The sequence below is a fragment of the Glandiceps talaboti genome, chromosome 23 (genome assembly GCF_964340395.1).
Source record: "Glandiceps talaboti chromosome 23, keGlaTala1.1, whole genome shotgun sequence".
In the NCBI taxonomy this organism is placed as follows: Eukaryota; Metazoa; Hemichordata; class Enteropneusta; family Spengelidae; genus Glandiceps; species Glandiceps talaboti.
Window position 1 is genome coordinate 12,693,378 of NC_135571.1, and position 23,299 is coordinate 12,716,676.

The following is a 23,299-nucleotide window of genomic DNA, read 5'->3' on the forward strand; positions in this document are numbered from 1 at the left end:
CTGCGCATGTGCAACCCTCGTCATTGGTCAACTATGCGTTCAGCATCCATGACATTGACCTAAAATGGAGTCTTCTAAAAAAACTGAACGGTTTAAAATGGGGTTTTGGTTTTGGGTCAAAATTGGTCTAAAATGGGGTCTGGGGTTGACAGCATTGGCAACACATCCCTACGAGACCTGGTCAGTGGTACCCCCCCCTCCCCATCTCCCGCCCTTCCTGGTCCTCAACTGAGGACAATAGAATCCTGTGACCAGAATATCCCACTCACAGCTCAGTAAGTCTGCCACAGATGATGAGCTCGTGTGAACGTTGTACAGAGAATTGTATAAATGCGGGTACAAATAAATGATTGTTTAGATTGCTTCTTTTTTTCGCTTATTTGTCCCTATTTTGTATTCTGACGACACGGCCGTGAATGTGAATTGGTAAAAGTATGCCCCTCCCCTTTCGACAGACGTACCCCTTAGTGATTAATGTTAACGACTGGTTGGATGTGATAACCATCCGTTATTTACCGCCATTGTGTACACAGACGTATATCTGGTCCAACGGTTTGACATTTCCGTTTCTAAGACAGTCTGTCAGAGATATCCGAGGTGTGGAATAGAAGGGAAACATCAATATCCTATTATTTTGTCGATATCAATATCTATCAGAATAAGGAATTATTCAAGTTCTTCGATATCGTTTCTGGTGGAAAAATACTGTGATTGGTACTACAACAGGATTCCGTTAACGCAGGTACGTTAGGGACCGGTCTGTTTCTGTGGCTGGGGGTGGGGGTCGGGGTCAGTTGGTGGATTTTTCCATCGAGGCTATGAAAAGACACTGACCCCTATCTGGACTAAATACTTTGTAAGATACAAGTAGCAGCGACTACACAGGGTAAGTATAATGACAAAGGAGTTTGAACTGAAAACACGTGGTAGGGCCCTACCGTATGTACCGAGAATAACCAATAAATATTGGGTGGGGCTTGACTAGAAGCAAATGTATGTACGTTGTATGTTTTTGACTATACATAATGGATTTCTTACATTATTTCATGTCAAGTAAAATAAAATATACTATACTACACTACGTTGTGCTATTGTGTACAAAATACAACAAATTAACTGCACGAGACAGCTGTAAAACGTGTCAATACAAAATGCACATGCATGATTAGTCCTGGTTGCAGATGGTACACAGGTCTACATTACTGACGTGATCATGACCCCCAACACAAGGGACGACTTACAATAATCTTGAACTATGAGCTACTTTAATAATTTACAATAATAAATGAAATGTATGTATGTATGTATGTATGTATGTATGTATGTATATATGTATGTATGTATGTATGTATGTATGTATGTATGTATGTATGTATATATGTATGTATGTATGTATGTATGTATGTATGTATGTATGTATGTATGTATGTATGTATGTATGTATATATGTATGTATGTATGTATGTATGTATGTATGTATGTATGTATGTATATATGTATGTATGTATGTATGTATGTATGTATGTGTGTATGTATGTATGTATGTATGTATGTATGTATGTGTGTGTGTGTGTGGGGGGGGGGGTGAACCAATGCCTGTATGGATGGATGGATGAATATGTATTCACATGTTAATATGTACAGACAGACTTCTCTTTCACCATTGGGACTACATGGGGCACATGTTAAAATTGTATATACCGGTAATACATATATGCCTATGTCAGTTCAATATTTTATGTTGAATATCTATTTGCCACCCTTACACCTATCTCACTAGAAACAAAGACGTTGTGCTATGATAATTTATAAAGTATTATGGTTTAATTTTCACTGAAATGAAGAACTAACACCAAACCATACATATACATATACATGTACAGATAATACAATAAATTATACAATAATGTGAATTTTATGAATAGATATGAACATCTGAAAATAATCACTGTACTAATTGTATTTGTCTGAAACATAAAATGACAGTTTTACCATGTGTGTAATGATTCTGAAAATGTATGATAATATTCACTATTTCTTTGAGTTAAAAATCCATTTCAGTGGACTGTGGGTGACGATGACCTATTTCCAGTAATTAATTCCATGGCCAACACAAGACACCATTGAAGTGACCTAATTTCTTAAATCCTTTCAACTGTTAATACCACCAAGTATATTCTATAGGGAGCTACACAACCACCTTTTGTTTGTTTACCGAGTGGTGGGGGATATATCACTGGGGCTATAGAGTACATGTGTATTGACCTAACACCAAACTATACATATACATGTACAGATTAACAATTATACAATAATGTGAATTTTATGAATAGATGTGAATATCTGAAAATAATCACTGTACTAATTGTATTTGTCTGAAACATAAAATGACAGTTTTATCATGTGTGTAATAATTCTGAAAATGTTTGATAATATTCACTATTTCTTTGAGTTAAAAATCCATTTCAGTGGACTGTGAGTGACAATGACCTATTTTCAGTAATGAATTCCATGGCCAACACAAGGCAGCATTGAAAATGACCTAATTCATACATTCCTTTCAGCTGTTAATACCATCAAATATTTTCTATAGGGGCTACACAACCACCTTTTGTTGGTTACAGGATGTTTGAGATATCTCAATGGGGCTATAGACTACATGTGTATTGTTCTCAAGTTGTTTATGATTTACATGTGACATAAATGATGAATACAAAGTGAACTTAAAAGGGCAAGCAGATACAACATGTACTGTGTGTATGCATATATAATGAAGGGCTATGGAGCATGTCACTTGCTATTCTCAAGGACACTGGATTGATTGCTGTAGCCCTAATTTCAGGGCAGAGTAGCTATTATGGCTGCAGTAAATTCAGATACTCAATAAATTGTGATGTGTAAAAATATTTTCATACTTTTCAGTACTGTTTCCTCTTCCTGGAGTGATTTACTACAAAATCTTTCACTTGTTGCAAGTTTACATTTAAAATATACAGTATTTCTGTATATTTGATGGAGTTGGGATACGTTTTTGCTATTTCAGTTACTGTCATTGACATGACAACTTAGTATGCATACTAATTTTAGTGTACTTCATCTATATTATGTTTGTTGTCATTATGCGGTGACCTGAGTCAGGTCATCTCTGAGGTCACCATAGTGACTTCAGAAGGGATTACTGCCCTCAAATATTCACTTTTGTGTAAAAACTCATTAATATTCATAAACCAGGGACTAAGAAATTGAATCCTCTAGCTATACTTTCACTTATTAATATTTTCAGCTATTTATAGTAAGCATCAGCTGGCACTGAGTTCTTGTACAGCAGACAATAGTTGGGAGGATGACCTACACTGGGTTTTTCTACTACAGTCGTTTAGTCGTTCTGCCTTCATGAAAACTTAAATGTTGTTGTAATTCTGTTTTTTTATGTTACAGAGAATTTACTCAATTGTCTAGGGTGTCCTCTGATGCACTCAGGTGAATAAAGTTTCTCAGGATCATTTACGTTGTTTTTATATAAAGTTCCTGCTTCTTTCAAACATGACTTTTTTTGATGATTTCGAAAATGGGCACCCCTAGAGAAGACCATACACAAAAGGCAGGCTGTATAAATGCAAGGGTATGTAGGATAGTCCCCCCCCCCCCCCCTGTCTAAGGTCACACAAGTAAAATGAATGTATGCAGATAACTCGCACTAATTACAATTCAATTCTTACTTTCATTGTCTTCAACAGGTGTATATATTTTGAACCTTACCTAGTCTCAAATTCCCGATGACTATGTTCCGATTTTACACTTACACTATGTTATCTTCACATATGTATTGTGTGGGGATAACATTATTAACAATAATAATTATAATAATAATAATAATAATAATGTTTATTTATCATATACATACGCTACTGCACATACAATGAAATACATCTTGGTTTTGCGATATACAGACAAGCACGCAGTATAAACCAAAACCAAAACAAACGACTACAAAAATAAAATACATTTACATGGGTAAAAAGTTGAGAGGTGAAATCGATGCACTCTTGAGATACTTAGGTTAGATTTGTTCAAGGTTCTAACAGCTGGAGGATAAAAGTCTGTTTAAAGATCGATTGGAACCAGACTTGATTGAACGATACCATTCACCAGAACGTACCAATTGAAACCAATTATGTGCAGGGTGGTGCTCATCACAGACAATAGACATAGATTCTTTCAAAACTCGAGGTCTGTAGAGATCATCAATCAATGGAAGACTGCATCCAATGATTTTACTGGCAGTATTGACGACTCGATTGAGTCGCTTCCTGTCATCCATTGTGGCATTACCATACCAGACAATGAATGAGAAAGTCAAGACACTCTCAATCACTGTCCGATAAAATTTAACCAACAATTTCTGACTTACACGAAAGCTCCTCAATCGTCTCAGAAAGAATAATTGTTGCTGTGCTTTCTTAACGATAAAATCAACATTAGTCTCCCATTTCAAATCAGCAGAAAGATGGACACCGAGAAATTTGAAACATTGCACAACTTCTACTTTGGAATCATTTTGACTAGTGGCGTAATTTCTGATGGGTTTTTACCAAAATCCACAATTACTTCCTTTGTTTTCTTGACATTTAGCTCCAGATTGTCGTTGGAGAACCATCTAAATGTATCGTTTACTTTCATCAGTTGTGATAAGACCCCCAGCGGTGGTGTCATTGGCAAACTTTACCATGAAATTATTTTCAAAACTAGCAACACAATCATGTGTAAACAAGGAATAAAGTAACGGTGACAGATTGCATCCTTGTGGTGTACCGGTATTCAGGAAAATCGATTTAATGTAGTGTAAATTCCAAACAAGGCAATCAGCAACTAGGCTATATATGTATAAACTGTTGGTATGTTCAAATTTCTCACTACATTTTTCAGTCAAACCACAGGTACTTGGAATTGGCCATATTTTTTACAAAAAATAGTTTTTTGTTCATGGTTTACTTTCTTTACAAAAAATTAGTTTTTGCTTGTTTACTTTTTTGCTCTTTGAAAATATCTAGTTTAGGTGTCATCTAATAAAGTGATGATTTGAAAATCTAATTTTAACTTGTTCTTTTGTTGGTTTGAAACCAGCTTTACTATGCTATGACTACCTTATTAATTACATTATGACTTTGTTCTACTGAGTGCCCTCAACCATTGACCCTTCCTCATCCCACACAGAAATACTACTAATTATGTTGACGTCAAACAAGCAATGTAATATGTATAGTCTTAATTCTACGCACTGTGCGCCCAACTGACAAGTGTTTGTTCGAAACAGGGTTGCAGACTTCAAATCCAAATTCTGCACCCCTTCTACAGAATGGTTCATTCCAGTATGCTCTCGCCCAACAAGGTCATGAAGTTGCTTAGCCTGAAAGTGTATGCTGTCACTGTATAGCTGTAGGCCATAGGGGACGATTTTTGACAGTCAGTCGTCAATAAAAACGATAATACTCATTCTGAAATTACCTCATTTTGAAAAGGAAAGTTGTTTGTGGTTCATTTATGGAGTTTGGATTTTGTACAATCATATCAATATTGGTGTCAAAATCGCCACGTCAAAATTGCCAATGTCACGGATGTGGCAGCGCGTAGAAACGAGTACAGTCGCCTTACCATATAATTTTTCGTTAAAAAGCTGGTGATATGATGTCTTGTCACTTTTTAAAAATCATTTTAACGGTGAAACATTGTGAATTTTCAAAAACGAATGATAAAATGTTAATAATAGTATTTTGTGATGTTTTCTACCTAATAATGGTTTATTTTAGTTGATGAATCTAGCAGCTCAAAAGTTATTCAGGAGACGGTAGATGACCTAGTACCTTTTGCTTGACGCATATGACATACCGTTGGAAGACACTAGCACTTTGCATCTCTCTCATTGAGATTGAAAAATTTCAGACCAACTTTCTGTGTGAAGTGAGTTTTATAGTGAGTCATCATATGAAACCACTAACCACTTTATTACATCGCTAAAACAAAAATGCGTAGTGAAGAGCTGAACAACTGAACCACTTCCATATGTTACCAAAATAAAAAAAAAATAAAAAAACAGCGGAGCTATTCTAGCTGATAGGTCGCTTGTTAAAAATGATGTATCGCAGAATGTACGAAAAAAAACCCAGATCCCATATTACCTCGGACCAAGAGCTAGCATACGTAAGGACGACACATATAGACTGAAACACATGCATTGGGGAATAACCCTGCCGGCCCCTCGCCTTGGGAGGGTGCAAAATGAGACCCCATCCCACAAGACTTCGTCATCACTTTAGAACCAGCTGCGAAAAAAAGATGTGGTTGGAGAATAAACAGTATATTTAGACGATATATTTATATCTTCATGATGTAGATGTTGAACTAGACCTCACCACAGGAGCTCGCGCTGTTGTTAAAGTTCCTCTAGTGGTGAACTTAGCAACAGCGCTAGTTAGCTCTTGTGGGCCTCACATCACGTTGGTCAATGGTCTATGCACACTGCATCGGATAGCTTCCCAGGGAGGATTCCAGTTCTAGGGTTATGTCAATGTGCACGTGATGCCCCGCCCCAAATTGGCAAATTGCCAGTCCTCTCACATGGATGCTGAGGTCTTATTGTCAACTATTTCATCGCTTCATGGAAATTTGACACTCTGCCATTCGCGATGAGTGCTTTTCCTCATGTTTGAAGAGAAAGGGGAGGGGAGGGGTGAGAGTCAGTGGACACAGTGATTCCAAAATAGCCTCGAAAACAATCGTGTGTAGTGTGGATTTTACTCTCGCTTGTTCGCTCGTATCTACTGCATAATAGTCTGGATGCCAACGTGGTTTTTCCTCTCTGAACCACAGGCATCAGAATACAATAAAATGTCGATAATATCGAAAATATTGACGTACATAACCAACTATATACGAAAGGGGTAAAATTACACTTGTTTCTGTGATCGCACGGGTTCACTCACTGCGAAAGAAGAGGGGTCTTATTCCTCCGAAAGTCGACAATTATCTCCTTTGTGTTACTAACATTCAGTTCTAGATTGTTAGCAGCACACCACATCACTAACTCATCAACCTGGTGGCGATAATTGGACTCGTCATGCTCAGTTAGCCCAGCAACGGTTGTGTCATCTGCAAATTTAATAGTAAGACAATTTTCAAACCATGACAGTCAAACGTCATCAGAGTGTAAAGTAAGGGAGATAAACAACCTTGTGGTGCACCTGTGTTCAATACTCTAGTCTTTGACTGTCTAGAGCCTATTTTGACCACCTGTGGACGACTTGTAAGAAAGTCCAAGATCCAATTTGAAATGCTGCGGTCCATACCAATGCTAATTAACTTGTCATAAAGTTGCAATGGTAAAATAGTGTTGAAAGATCTAAAATCGATGAATAAAATGCGAGCATGTAGGTTTCTTCTTGTCAAGATCTTGTAGAGTATATTCTAAGGCAAGTGAAACTGGATCTTCAACTGAACGTTTTGACTTATAAGCAAACTGGTACGGATCAAATCTATCTGGAATAAAGGATTTCATGAATTTCGCTATTAGTTTTTCAAAACATTTCATTACTATTGAAGTTAAAGCAACTGGGCGGTAATCATTCATACTAACGACTGGCGTGCGCTTCGGCACTGGAATTATGTTGATGATTTAAAAATAGTAGGTACATGACAGATGCGAAGTGACCAATTAAAGATTTCTGTAAAAAATACCACACAACTGAAAGGCACACATTCTGAGTAGCCGTGGAGATATGTTATCAGGCCCTGGGGCTTTATGTATACATGTATTTAACTTCTGAAACTGGCGTTTTGTATCATTGCAAGAAATAAAGAGTTTCCTTTTATTATCGGTAGATACCATCGGTACTTGAGTTGAATGATCAAAACGACTGTAAAACAAGTGCAAGTCATCAGGGAGGGTTGGATCGTCCGGGATTCTCGGCTTTGATTTGAAATTATAATCAGCGATTTTCTGAATGCTATTCCAGAGTTCACGTGGATTAGTTGATGAAATGTCACTTTCCAGTTTATTTTGATATTGTCGTTTGGTAATTAAGCAGTATCTCCTCAAATTCCGTATAATTTGACGCATGCTTGTCCAAAAACAAAGCCAGTTACCATAGTTTTTTTTAAAAAAAATACTTTAATGAGTTATTTGCATAATTAGTGATTCCCTAACGGGAGGCATTCAGTTTAAATCTGGTTTTCTTACAGGGTTTGTAACCGACACGAAGACTTGGAGCCGGTTTTATACTGTACTGAGTTTCAGACCAATAAAAGAATTTTTTAAGTGGTCGGAGACTTCGGAGTAATGTCAAGTCAGATAGCAAGTCTCTGGATTAGCGATTCTTGAGCAATCATGTACAGTGTTTTGTGTATTGTTCTTGCAAGTATCAAACAATACTAACTACTGGGTGAAAGGTTAACAACATTGCGTGTGTTGACCCGGGGTATTGCCATGACAACAACAGTCGTTATAGATGTTTGAAAGTTCCAACTTGAAGACATCCAACATCTATCTGATGTAACAACGAAGTGTAAAAATTCGATATGTACCTTACATGTGTAAAATTATACACATGCATAAACTTCACACGTTGGTGAAATGGTTCAGCCCTCCTGGGGTCATTGAACTTGATTTGTGTAAAATCTGCATATATTGATTCCATCTTCCTTTCATCTCATGGGTTGGAAAAGTGTATCATTCACGGTCTGAATGATTTATAAACTAAGTGTTATGATTTCTTAGTGATCAACACCGTTGTCTAAATCACATTACGTAGTCTAAATCACATTACGTATTTAATATTCCGAGATTCAAGGTATGACAACCGAACCATCCTATCATCCTAGCTTTGAATAAATACAATGAAATAAATCAATAATTTCGCTGTTTTACACAACGGTTCCATGCGCACCATTCGTAACGATGTATAGTCACGTGATTACAACGTGATAGCTAATTTGAAATTTGGGTTGAAAACATCATGGAAACATTTCAGCCCCACACATCGATATTTTCACGACGTATTAGAGTTTTTTTTATTTTTCAGAGAATACGCCTAAAGCTATTTACATGTATAGATTACAACAATCTGCATCGTCGCAAACCACGGCCTGTTTTACGGCACCGTTCAGAACGCGCCGTCCCACAGGTTATTTCGTTGTAAGGCGGAATGACAATGTGTTGTTGTGTACCCGCGATCACTAGCTTTAGGAACTAGCCAATCACCATGCTTTAGGAACAAGCCAATCACCATGCATGCTCCCCAGTCACGCTCCACCCCTGCTTCATTAAACCATAGACAGTGGAGGGCCCTGTCTATGAATATGTTTCCTCTTTAAATACATTCGTTACGTCACTAGAAGCACGCGTTACTACGCTACGTCAGTCACGCGAGACTGATACTGCTTTCCACACTTGTGAGCTAATATTCTATTCCAGGATGCAGGATGGTAATATTCTAGGATGATCATAATACAAAATAATGACGTTATTAGGTACATTATTAGGCAATGGTATTTTTTGAAATGAATATTAGCTCACAAGTGACTGTGCAGCTTTCCTCTGAAACGACGAGAAAAATAACTCATGTGCTACAATTATTGCTGGTTACTTTATTCATCTTGTTCGCAGACGATTTTACAAACAAAGAGTGAATAATATCTTCTCCATAACACATGTAATGCGTGTGCTAATTAACACATGTAATGCGTGTGCTAATATCTCATATTAGCCTCTGATATTAGCCAGGAATCCAAACGGAGTGGGATTTTAAATTTGGCTAGTTGGAAAGCTACATTGACCAGGCTAATCTCATATTAGAAAATATACTTTACGCTATTCACGTTTAATTGATTCACCTTGAGCGTTACAGTAAAATAAAAATCCAAAAGAAAAATGTACATGTACATACACAACTACATCTCCAGCCGAGGCACTCAGCTTCCACACACAAGGCCAATAACCATGGCCTTTTACATGTTACGTAACCACTCTCACTCCGCTACATGTATTACCTAATTACGTTTACTAGTTTGAGCCAGTTACGTCTCTAACCAACGCTGCAGTTACTGCTCTCTGTGGAAACAACGGCAAACACTTGTTCTACAAACCACTTTATCCAAAGTCGAAGACGAGTTTACGAACAAAAAGTGGAAAGATAAGGTATGTCTTGATGTTTTGTGTGATGACTTCGCTGTCCATCGTCACAATCTCAGTTTTCCGACATGACACACTCAATAGCAACGTGGCTTTACCACACACGATGGATCGCCTTCTCCAAAGGGCCGGGGCACGTGGTATTTTTAATATTGTTATTTTCCTTGTCTACAGGCTAAGTAGGACAACGTTTAACTTCAATAAATTTCCCCTACTTTTATTGAAAAAGATTTTCTTGTAGTTTCAGGATTCGTGTGATATTTTCTTTATGGAAACGTAACAACAATCTATACCATCCAAGCAATAACATGCGTCCGTCCTTGGGTTCGTCACTATGCTTCCATTCCTACGTCATCTTACAGAAATGTCAACGATTTTTCGGAAATTTGAAGTGTTTTCATGGCAAGGAAAGGTTTTTAACATTCATATTAACACCAGACTTCCTGTCATATGGCTATCAGGATTTTAAGTGTGTGTGAAGGACTTCAGTATTTTTCCCGCCGGAATTTTACGAACCACACCCCATGCATAAATGCTGTGTCCCTTCCCCTAAAATACTGAACTAATGAAAGGGGTAAGTTATAGGTAATGTCAATGTATCTCTCATGTCGCTGTACATCTTGCATGTTTGGTGATTTTGTCAAAGTTATATTTGGGAATTTGTCAAAAACATGTTGAAAGTAATACTACATATTTAAATTGATCCATGTTTTATGTGGCGAAGATGCATCTGTTACGTAACTAAGAAGGTTGTCTAGTCTAAAGACCGTAATGTAAATATATATTTTGTATCCATACACACCTTTAGTAGTACGAGGTGAGTATTTGGCCAGCTCATGAAAATATCAAATAGTTACAATGATAGAATGCATAGGAAATGATTTGATGCACGTAAAATGTCATACGACACACGGCCAAACGTTCGCGAACATTGCTATCGAGGGTGGAACATTCAGATCATAGTCTGACTACCAGATCATTTTAGATGGTAACGATACTGTATAGGAACTACACTATATAGATCACTGATCGTGGACACACAACAATTTCACTGGCGACATGTTTGGTCTTAAATCTGATTAAAATCTGATGTGGTGAAAGCGGCTAGATGCCTTCATTTACCTCTACATTTCCATCGTTTTGGGTAGTTTTTGTTCCGAGTGGGAAGGCGGCGGATCACTTGGAACACTTGAAAACAAACGACGCAAAATGATGGACATGTAGAGGTAAATGAAGGCATCTAGCCGCTTTCACCACATCAGATTTTAATCAGATTGGTTTGGTTCAAGCACCATAACTCGATGATGATTTATACTTGATTTTGATATTAAAACGCTATTGGTAAATGTAGTAGATATGCGGGTTGTGAGTTACTATATTTCGTAGACTCGTACCATAGATCCCGACCCATGCCCGACATACTATTATCGTATACTAACAACAACCACCGTGACCATGTCCGCTTCACCATGGCAGAGTACGAGTACTCTGGGGTCTACTCCCCTTGTAATATTTGAAGTCAAAGTGGGTCTAAAGTGGGGCCTTGGGTTTCCAGCACTGGCCACGCACCCCTATCAGAGCTGGCCACTGGTAATGTCACTGGAGTCTGAAAGATCCAGTCGTTGGATCTTTCAGGTTATGTGTGTGTGTGTGTGTGTGTCCCACTGTGCGTGGGGGAGGGATACTGAGGGGTAGTCACGACCAAATGTGTTGTGACAACGTACAAGTGCAGCGTGAGTCATGGTCGTAAATTACTAGCGTTTAATGGCTATACTACGGGTAATTCACTCTTACTCAAAAGTGTATTCGGGAACACTTGGACGTGATCTGGTTGGTGTTAGAAGTATTTGGACCATGTAACGAAGAGTGATCCAACTAACTATGCTTGGTGCTTATATCTACAGAATAATATAGGTAGTGATGAAAGCAACGTGGCTAACCATGCGTGAGTGACTAGTTCACATCATGTGACCTACATTAATATATTCAGTTAAAATTAGAGGATTTGGTTGAACATTGTAACCATGGCTTAAATTTAACTTCCTTCTTATGGTTTGGTCGAGAGGCTATCCGTTGACATGATGGAAGATGGAAATGATTACTAGATTCGAAAGAAATGATTGCTAGATTCGAAAGTCACGCTTAGAGTTTAATTAGTCTAGTAAAAGCTACGCGTAGTACTAATCAGATACAGTTATACATGTCAAATATTTACTTTCAGCAACATTGATTTCCTTTGATCTGTCAGACGACTGTCACATAATTAATTTGGTAATCTAGGTACAATGATTGGAAGACCGTTGGTCTAGCTGCCAGACTCGTATTCGTGACAATTTCGTCCCTTTGTAAGCCGTGATTAGTAATAATACCAGTGGTATTTACATGGAAGTGAAAGTATATGCGAGTATTCGTCAGTCTAACATTTCCATAAGTACGTTGTGCATCTCTACTTTCATTTTTTCGTGATTATGTAGTATTTCGGTTTGCATTTTTTTTTTTGGGGGGGGGGGGTAGCGAACAGTCTGTTCAGCGCTGTCAACATGAATATATAGACGTCATCACTTTACGACAGCCGGACAAACATGTTGTGTTGCATGTCACTTGATTTGCATGACAATTGAGAGTCATGACCACTCATGGTCACAGACAAGTAAACATGTTTGTGCATTATGTGAAAATATAGTCTTCGTAACCGCAGACCTTGTCTGTGCCTCAGACCACTAACGAACAGACTGGAAACATTTATTTACTTCGAGGAATTTCTGCTTATCAGCAGAACTCGAAAAACAAAAATCGTCACAAAGAAAACCTATTGTGAGTATGGGCTGTGGCTCTTAATCCCTCTCCCTACTGTCACGCCCACCCTTCAAGCATGCCTTTTGTTTTAATCTCTCTCCAAAAACTGTCGAACGTTGTGCAAAACAAAACGTGTTCGGTAACAACCTGATACAACTACAAATACGCATTATGCATGTATATTATAGCACAGAGGCGTGTAATATTAATAGATTGTTGTTTTCTTATTGCTTAGAATGCCGTTTTCTTTAGGAAAATATCGTACGAATCTTACTGCTACAAATGTATCAATCTCTATACTACGAAGTCTCTTCCCCTTACATGTAGGAATATATATTCAAAAGGTTGTTATATTTAGTCTGTTGACCTGGAAAACAACAATCTATTATCTACGGAATATTATACTCCCCTGGCCTGTGTACATACACGGGAACGTATTTCTGGCCTTAGCTGAGTGTAGGTGATTTTGTTTTTATGCCCATTTTTTTCCGTTCTGATGTTTAACGGGAAGCAAACGCTACAAATTCCTGTTAACGTTAACCCAAATAGACAAGCTCACACTGAAAACGTGAGCGACGCGTCGACGAGCGACGCCGACTTGTCAAAGTACTGCCCGCTTCAATGCCATGCGTTGCTACATTTGCCGGACGGAAATTGAGGTGCTACATTTGCCGATTTTGAGGGAAATTGGGGTACCTCTGAACACTTCTTGGGTCTCGAAGGCTCCGTAAGTAATGTTGGCGTTTGGAAATGTCTGAATTTTTGGCAGGCAAGGCGTAATTTAGCAGAATAATCCACCAACCACAGTTCTTCTATCACCCAACTTTGCGATTCAGATCTGAATGGCTTACTATTTATGTTTACGTTTAAGGCACGTTTAATGTAGGAATTGTAGCTTAGCTTCCAGTTAAACATCGGAATGAAAAAGGATAAACACAGAACAAAAAGTCTTCAAAATCACATCAAACGCTACAATTATTGCAGTTACTCATGCCCAAATATCGCGTTACTTTACGTGATAAAACGTAACATTGCAACTTCATACATAAACAGTGGCCCCTAATTAGGATTCAAAGATTATTGTTACAGCAAGTAAGTCACATCACATCAAGGGAAAAGCCGCGTTTCTAGTCTGTATTTTTATTACTCCGAGCCTTCACCCTTGATTTGCAATGGTGCAGAAGGTTTATGTTTCTGTACACGTTCGTCTTTCCCCAGTCTACTAATGTACACACTATTAACAGTCAAGGGGTACTAAGTGCAGTCAGTGTTCATCATAACAAGTCGAAGGAAAATAAATATTCATAACTCCCTGGTGCCTGGGACCCTGTTTTGCATATGACTATGTTTTGGAGGTGGACTCACTGGCAAGTAATCACCAATATATAAACATCCCCTATCTTGGTTGTTCACTTGCAAATGTCACATATTTGAATAATCCTGAGTGACACACAATCTAAACAGCTGTTTGTACATTTTGAAGAGTTTTTACATTCTATGATACAAACTGATTGATTTTCAACTAATTAGTGTATCAATTTACCATCCTAAGCCATTCACAAACAATGTGTACATGATTCATGACCTGTGTGTTTCTCGGAGTACAGAAAAAATGCTGAAAACAAGACCCAGAAGCTTAGTGCTCTGTACAGCAGTTTGAATTTCCGGCATTTGCATAGACTAGCCATAATCCTCTTTATATAGGGCAGTTCTGTGTTAAATGTCTTGAAACCACTGGCACTCGTTTCCCGAGATATGTATCAGAATGTTTCTATCAGAATACAATAAAATGTCGATAATATCGAAAATATTGTTGTATTTAGCCAACTAATATGAAACAGGTAAAATTACATGTGTTTCTGTGATCACGCAAGATCACTCACTGCACCGGTGTGGCGATGAAGTCATCAAAACTTGCGTGAAAAAAGTCACTTGGAAATATGGAATATGAGAAATACGTTGATCATAGGGAATGTATCAGCAATAAAAAGTCAAAGTTTATATATTTGATCTCCATGTTGTTTGTTTTCAAATTCTGTAGATATGGCCACTATTCAAAAAGAAAGACGAGTTGAATACTGGGAGAGCCGTGCCGATCATTGTGATGGTATTCAAAAGGTTATGAATTATGCATGTGCAGAAGAAATGACCAGGTTGGAGATTCCTGAAATCCTTGCTGAGCTGCCTCCATTGAAGGACAAAACTGTTTTGGAACTTGGAGCTGGAATTGGGTAAGTACATTGGATATTAAGGGGTTTCAACTGGTAAATAATTTTATATATGTTTATGGTACTCATGACTCTCAGTATATAGACCCTCCACCATACGTAATCGAATTAATCATACATAATGCTTCAAAGGAAATACTGCAGTTGCGTATCCTGTTGGTGGAGGGTCTATGCTCAGTAAAAGTCACATATAGTCACATATGTAACCACACCCACATAAAACCTAGTAGGGGTAACTTTGACCATGGAAGTAGAAGTTCTACTTCCATGCTTTGACAGTTTGTAGCCAGAGTTTCAATCCCTGGTTCTCACATTAGTATTAGATTGACAGTGAAGCCGTGAGCATTTTTAGAAAGGACAAATCTTGTTATATTTAGAACTAAGTTTTTCTACAGCTCTGTCAGACAACGGTTTTCACATAATTTTAATCCCAAACTCTAAACTGAACTGGGTCTCTAAGGGAGTACAAGCATGAGTCGTATAATTTGGGTGTAGAAATACACAGTCACAATTAAAAAAAAAATAAGTTAAAAACTGTTTGCATTGAAACATAGGAACATTTGAGTGTGATTTACTGGCATTGTTATGATTCATAGCGGACGATTTAACTACAGACTGAAATGAACGATGTCCTGTAGAGGTCATGTCCCATCTGTGTCCTAAAACGATCACCTACCAACATTTTTGTACATGGACTTGGGGAGTATCACATTACTTCCATGGTATGTACATGCTGTAGAGTAAACCTTGTCGGGCACATTCACACATAGGCCAATTGCAACCTCTAGTCTTAGGAGCAGAATCATTGAGGGCAGAGCAACTGTCTTACGCAGTCAAGCTAGCCATAAAATGTCATGGAGGGTCTAAAGTCTAATATTCCCTCAGGTATTACTAACTCAGTATTCACCTCGCATATGTAAGTAAGGTTTAGTAACTTTTGTTGTTACTTTGTTATGAAAACGTTGGTGTATTCTCAATTAAAGAAAAAATCAGGGGTCATCGTACATACTGCAGGTGAATAGGCCATTGCAGACTGCAAACAGAAAATTGTGAATACAGTGCCCTTGCTCAAATTGGGTGTATCATCACCTCATAATTTACTGTTTCTTAAGAGCTTTGTCCCTTGGTATTCTGTAGAAGTGTAAATCAGGGATGTTTTCTGTGTTGTTCTGACACCGAGGAAAGCCATGATTAACCAAGTAACCTATACCATGTATACCCGTAAGGTACACACAGACAGGAAGTAGAGCGCCACCATGGCAAATTTTGGAAAGGCCTTTTGTAATTTCAAAAATCCAATACGACCACCAAATGTTGTGATACTATAAAGGTAGTAAAAAAAATTCTTTTGAAAATGAAATGGTGAAGCTCAAAAATTGTTTTTCGTTTCAAAACGACAATTACCAAACTCTCACTTTGTCTGTAAATTTCATGGAAATTTGTCCCCGATCATGGCATATTCAGTCAATATTCTTCTTATCTGGATGCATAGCTACATTTCCCCATGACGTCATTACATTACAGTTTGATCTGCATGGTATTCATATATATTCTGTTCGATAGGAGATTTACTTGTGCCCTCGCCAAGGAAGCTAAACACGTGACTGCAGTCGACCTTATTGAGAGATTTACCGAAGAAAACCGAGTTAATAATGCACATCTTGGAAACATTGACTTTGTCACATCAGATGCTGCTTCTCTTGAAGTATCTCAAAAGTAAGTCATAAACCACATCATTGTAAACCGCAGCCTCTTTTATGGCACCCTCTTTTATGGCACGGTCCAAAGTAAGTCATAAACCACATCATTGTAAACCGCAGCCTCTTTTATGGCACGGTCCAAAGTAAGTCATAAACCACATCATTGTAAACCGCAGCCTCTTTTATGGCACGGTCCAAAGTAAGTCATAAACCACATCATTGTAAAACGCAGCCTCTTTTATGGCACGGTCCAAGAATTAACACCTCTGATTTGTGAGAATACTGGTAGTGTATCTAAAGCACTGTTTGTTTTAAGTTTCCCCACAGGCAAGTAAGAAGTTTATTACTTGTTTGTGGTTTCACTACCACACACCTGACTTTCAAATAATTCCATTGATTGCATATTATATCATTCAGGACATGAAGCCAGTATTGTACAGTGCGGCCCGGGGGCATGGGTTTCCATGGCTACCTTTGAAAACACACTATTGATTTGCATGTGTGATATCCCAGATTTTGCAATTCCTGTCTGGTGGCAGTATACAGGTTGCCATAGCTACCACTAAAACAGTTAATTGTGACTGATATATGAACATCCAGATTTTGCAAGTCCAGTAACGCATCTTGCTGCCTGTGGGAAATATATGTGTTCCCATGCAGCTGCCATTCAAATTATCAATAGTTCCTTTGTCATGGTTGACGTCATGTATGCATATTTGCATTTTTTAACCCCTATCTCCTTACTTTATATTTTCAGGTATGATATAGTTTTTTCTAACTTCCTGCTCCAGTACTTGGATGAAGAGGAATGTCGAAATGTTGTCTTGGAAACAATTTCATGGCTGAAAGATGGTGGTTATGCATTTTTTAGGGAATCAGCTAAAGGTAAGTTATACTTCATATCTTACGTGGGTACAAGTTTGAAATTTGCCCTTAAAGTAGATTTTGGTGGTCAATGGCAAAAAGCAGGTAGTCCATATGCTAGTATCAATGCAAGCACATGTTATGTCAATTATAGTATTATATTACTTAATTGGGGGGGGGGGGGGGGGGGGGGGGGCTAATTGTCTTGCAACAACACATTATGTTATCTGTGGTTTTCCTTTTTTTTGAACTTTAACTGGGAATAACTGGAAGTTTTCTTGAACCAAGTAACAGTAAAGTTTAAGGAGGTTATTTCTTAGGCAATATGCCATAGACATTGCCAGTTACTCTAATAACGAAACCCAGGAAAATGACCGAATAACTTCAGTGGATTTTATCTACTTCAAAACACACCAAAGAAACCTGACTGATAGAAAACACTAGTAAAATTACTGGGAAACTTGAGTAACATTAGACCATGCACGAGCCAAGTTGAACAAAAAAATATGGAATACATGTACTAGTGTATACTTTGATCATTCAACGTCATGACAATGTGTGTCTATGTCATGACAACACGCATCTACATCACTGGTTCTGCTGTGTTCAAAATATGAGACAAAACACTCAAAATTAATTTGTCCGATTTGTCCGATTTGTCTTCGATATTACTGGCGCTGGTATAATTATGTTATTCTCCAATATTTTTCTTCATTTCGGATAATACTCATGACCTAAAAGGTTGTCACTACTCGTCTAGTGACTCGAAGTGACAAAGGCCCCTTAGGTCACTCGTATCCTTGGCTGAACGAAGACAAATATTGGGGAACAACATCTAATTATCTGAACCAAACTGGTTATATTTGTTCTACTCAAAGGTACAGAAGTGAATGATGTGCTATAAGGGGAGAACCATTTGATTTCTTAGGGGAAGGAAGTGGGTATGATCGCAAATTTTATTTTCCCCATCACTGTGACAGCAAATTTTTTTTCTATTGTCAGTCTTTGTTCCATATGCAGAAGCAATGCAAATTTTTTTCCTCAGTTACAAATTTTGCAGAACTTCGCAAAAAAATATTTTTTACTTCTGTCTGTTGGAACAATTTTTTTCTCAAGCCGTTACGGGATCAAATTTTTTTTTCTCCTCACCTGCCTACAATTTTTTCTTCAATGCCTCCCCCCTCCGAAATCAAATGGTTCTCCCCAAATAATTATGAATTAAATTCTTTTGGTTATAGATGAGAGAGATATGCCTGGTCCACCAAAAGCCAATGCAAGTCTTTACAGGCACCCTTCCTTTTACACTGACATCTTCAACACTGTACGCCGACCTGTAGAGGGTGATGATCCAACACGTGCAGATTTATTGAAGATTTTGAAGACTCAGTCTGTCAAATGTGTCACACTGGTAAGATTTTATCTGAACTTAGATCCATATTGTCATTGCACCCTCATCTGTCTTTAAAAAGGGTAAGACCGATGACCGGCATATCTTACAGACGTCGATTATCCTGATACCCACAACATTAACAATATCAAAACATCCGGGGTAAGAGTTACTTTCTGGACCTCTCCAATGTCTGTGATTCACTTGTGTTGTTTTTACCAGTCAGAACTTAAACAGTGCTTTGTGTCTGTGATTCACTTGTGGTGTTTTTACCAGCCAGAACTTAAACAGTGCTTTGCATCTGCAATAACAATCTAATTGGAAGAGTTAATCTCATGAAATACACTGACATATATGACAGATTTGGCATCATGGGCGCTCCATGCATTTTGAGCGCCCCCAACTATGAGTGCCCTCAACGATGACTCTCAGTCTACTTGTAGTTCGGCTTACATTACTTTTTCTCCTCTAGGCTCTCGCCAAGGAAGTGGACACTCATCAGTTTTGGCTTCTCCAAAAGGTTGCTACTATCAATGGCAAGGAGGCTTACGTCAATGGTGTCAATGGTACTGCTACCACAAACGGCACCTCTGAGGAGTAAATAACCTCTGGGCTTGAACCAAAAGGTAGATCATTTTACTAAAAATATGTAGTAAATTAATATTGTACCAGCAAATTGTCAAGTGAATTCAATATATGTATATGCAGAGAATGTCTCTATGATAAATCATATATTAGAATGAAATTTATGTTGACTGTAATATTCTACTATAGTACTATGCAATGAAATACAGTTATTGTATTTGGATGTCATGTGATTACGTCATTGTATTCGTTGTTACCCTTACGTCCTGTCGTAAGAGGGTACTGTCACAAATCCCTTTTTCACTCCAGGCTGTTTGTCTGAGAATAAGGTTCTGAAAATGTCCAAGATGTGTCGAGCTGATGGGAAGTTGAACTCCAAAGCTTCCTGATGGCTCTTACTGCAGCTGCGCTCCGTGTGGGGAGACAGGGACAGCGTTACAGTATGTAAGGTCGACCAGAAATGGTGGCCTCGTGTTTTAGTTTTAGATTCGTAATCAACACGGCAGGCATAAATACTAAGACATGGATAGCACTTAGTTTGGTATAAAGTTAAAATCTGCAAACTCTCACATCTCTAAAATGTGTTCTGTTTCATTTTTCTAAACATTATTTTTATTCAAACATTATTTGACCTGTAATATTATAGATATGAAAGTTAATTTCTAAAAATGAATTATCACACTAGTAACTTGAATAATAAAATCATACAAACCTATATATGCTGACTTAAACCACTAAATCATGTCCACCAAATTACGAATATTTTATTGAATTACTACCATTTATACAACAGCAATAGTTTCTACAGCTAATCAATATCAAAAATCTGAAATTGTGAGAGTTTTAATGTTTTTGAATACAAGTTGTTAATGAAACAAATGCAGAATAGTTAAATGAAAAACATGATATAAGGAGAAAAAAATACAAGCAGTCCAGTTGAAAGTTAAAATTTATTCCTAATGTTAACCTTGGAAATGACATTTCTGTGGATATAATTAGTTTTTAGTTATCTAATAGTTTGTTTTATTTCCTATTTTTGCAGGTCCCAAGATACGTCTGAAGATGGGAAACCTTTGCAGTATATAAAACTAATATATGATAGCATAGTTGATATGTGAACACAACAATACGGGGTAATATTTAGTCTACCATGATATGAGGGTTTTATTTGTTGATTACTTAGATTGGAATACCAACAAAGTTTTGCTTGGTACATTTCATATTTTAACTTTCACTTGATCATGCATAACAAATTATCATTCCATAGAATCATATGGTATATCTATATGAATAACGTTGGTTGTCATAGTAACAAAACTTGAGGTGGGAATACACTTTACTAAACATAGCTGTTATATTCTACAGTTATGTAGATGCAAAGATACGAGTTAGTAACATCATGAAACCCATGCTATATATCATTATTAAACCTGAGGGCACTGTGCTTCCTTCAAGTGCATCAATTCTCAATAGTACACATTGCGTTTCATTATATTATTGTCACATTTTACACAATTTAACCTCTCTTAAGAAATTTACTGTCTCTAAAACTATTACAAAGAAATTTTGCATGTTATATTATTTTTGAGATACAAATATATCTCATGTAAAATGTTTGCCACCTTTGACCCCCACCTACTCCTCCCACCCATTGACATCATATTGCTGTCATGCGTGCAGTTTCTTGCTATATTCATATTTACTTGTTGCCATGGTTACAGAGCCATTTTTTGTCTTGCCATATACATTCTATTTTTATACATACTACTTCAACAGATTCTTGATTGTTGCCTTTCACAACATTAAGTATACATTGGTATTAGCCGACAATCGGGACATGATCACTTATTCGAGTAAATACTACTATGGAAATCAAGTTATCGGCAATTTAAGATAGCTACAAACTACAACAACTATTTCAACATGTCAATATATTAAAGCATGGATGTATAAGTTATTGATATAAGTTATCAATAAACACTGCTGTAAATACATTCATAGTAGGTTTCTGTCTCTGATAGCCAGTTTTTGTCACATGACTGCACACTCTATGTTACACTATCTTGATTACTGGCCAAGGCCATAATATCTATATAACATTACATCACTATCACCCTTATTGTCAGTGAGTGCCACATGCAACAACAATTTGTATCTAGCTTAGTTTGCTGATAGCTTGTTTTCTGTAGTAGTAACTATGATTGGTATTAACCAGTAGAAGAGTTATACAAGTAAAATATTACTCTGTAATTATATCATTTTATTTTTTCTTGAGGCCTTTTAGCACTTGGCTAATTTATTCAGGGAACATGTCATTTCTATACTTGAGCCAATGTTTGTTTTTGTAAGATAACTTTTGCAAAAAAATTGCGAGTTAACAAATAAAACATTGCTATCTGGGATCAATGTCTAGTCGTATTTGTATTTTGAAACAATGGTGTGTGTGTGTGTGTGTGTGTGTGTAAGGGGGACCCTTCTCTATGTTTCTCACTCTATTCAACTGAGGGCGTTTGTGTAATGGGGACCCGCCTCCATATTTCTCACTCTATTTAACCGAGGGCGTTTGTGTAATGGGGACCCGCTTCCATATTTCTCACTCTATTTAACCGAGGGCGTTTGTGTAATGGGGACCCACCTCCATATTTCTCACTCTATTTAACCGAGGGCGTTTGTGTAAGGGTGACCGGCCTCCATGTTTCTCACTCTATTCAACCTAGGGCGTTTGTGTAAGGGTGACCGGCCTCCATGTTTCTCACTCTATTCAACCTAGGGCGTTTGTGTAAGGGTGACCGTCCTCCATGTTTCTCACTCTATTCAACCTAGGGCGTTTGTGTAAGGGTGACCGGCCTCCATGTTTCTCACTCTATTCAACCTAGGGCGTTTGTGTAAGGGTGACCGGCCTCCATGTTTCTCACTCTATTCAACCGAGGGCGTTTGTGTAAGGGTGACCGGCCTCCATGTTTCTCACTCTATTCAACCGAGGGCGTTTGTGTAAGGGTGACCGGCCTCCATGTTTCTCACTCTATTCAACCTAGGGCGTTTGTGTAAGGGTGACCGTCCTCCATGTTTCTCACTCTATTCAACCTAGGGCGTTTGTGTAAGGGTGACCGGCCTCCATGTTTCTCACCCTTTTCATTTTGTGAAGCGACTATTTTTTGTGTGAAGTTATTTCTTTTCAAGTCTACGTTTCTCATCCTTACTTTTAAAAACAAAACAAAAAGTGTGTGTGAGTGTGTGTGGGGGTGTTTGTATGTGTGTGGGGGTGTGTATAAGTTCTTGATATATTCTGATTCAGAATTGTACTTTCAACAGTGTTGATGCTGGTTAGGACCGACAATTAATGTATGGAGGAAGTATGCCATGAATCATTCGATGTATTATTATAGGTTCTACAGAGAAAATCATTTTTCACACAGGAACTCTAGTCTTGGTTACCCAGACTTTTGCTGCCAGAGCCTCTACGTACGAGACAGCCAGATACTCTCCTATTTATCTTACTTTGTTGACCGAGTTGTATTTCTTCCTGATGTGGCTACAGATGGCGTCAATTTTTTAA

At 37.7% G+C, this 23,299-nt stretch overlaps 1 protein-coding gene across 3 annotated transcripts; it reads left to right on the forward strand.

Annotated features, from left to right (window-relative positions):
* Positions 1–522: 522 nt before the first annotated feature.
* On the forward strand, positions 523–22,139 carry LOC144452862 (uncharacterized). 3 transcript variants are annotated; one of them, XR_013482375.1, is made up of 8 exons: positions 523–742; positions 15,021–15,210; positions 16,771–16,923; positions 17,665–17,792; positions 19,010–19,179; positions 19,631–19,784; positions 20,053–20,183; positions 20,786–22,139. XR_013482375.1 is itself a non-coding variant. In XM_078144050.1 (7 exons), exons 2-6 carry the CDS (start codon positions 15,023–15,025, stop codon positions 19,757–19,759), a joined length of 768 nt encoding a protein of 255 aa, XP_078000176.1. In that variant the 5' UTR covers positions 523–742; positions 15,021–15,022; the 3' UTR covers positions 19,760–19,784; positions 20,786–22,139. The 3 variants fall into 3 exon arrangements, 2 of the variants coding, with proteins under 2 accessions (XP_078000176.1, XP_078000177.1); XM_078144050.1 differs by lacking the exon at positions 20,053–20,183; XM_078144051.1 differs by lacking the exons at positions 523–742; positions 20,053–20,183 and adding an exon at positions 13,609–13,706.
* The last annotated feature ends 1,160 nt before the right edge of the window (positions 22,140–23,299 follow it).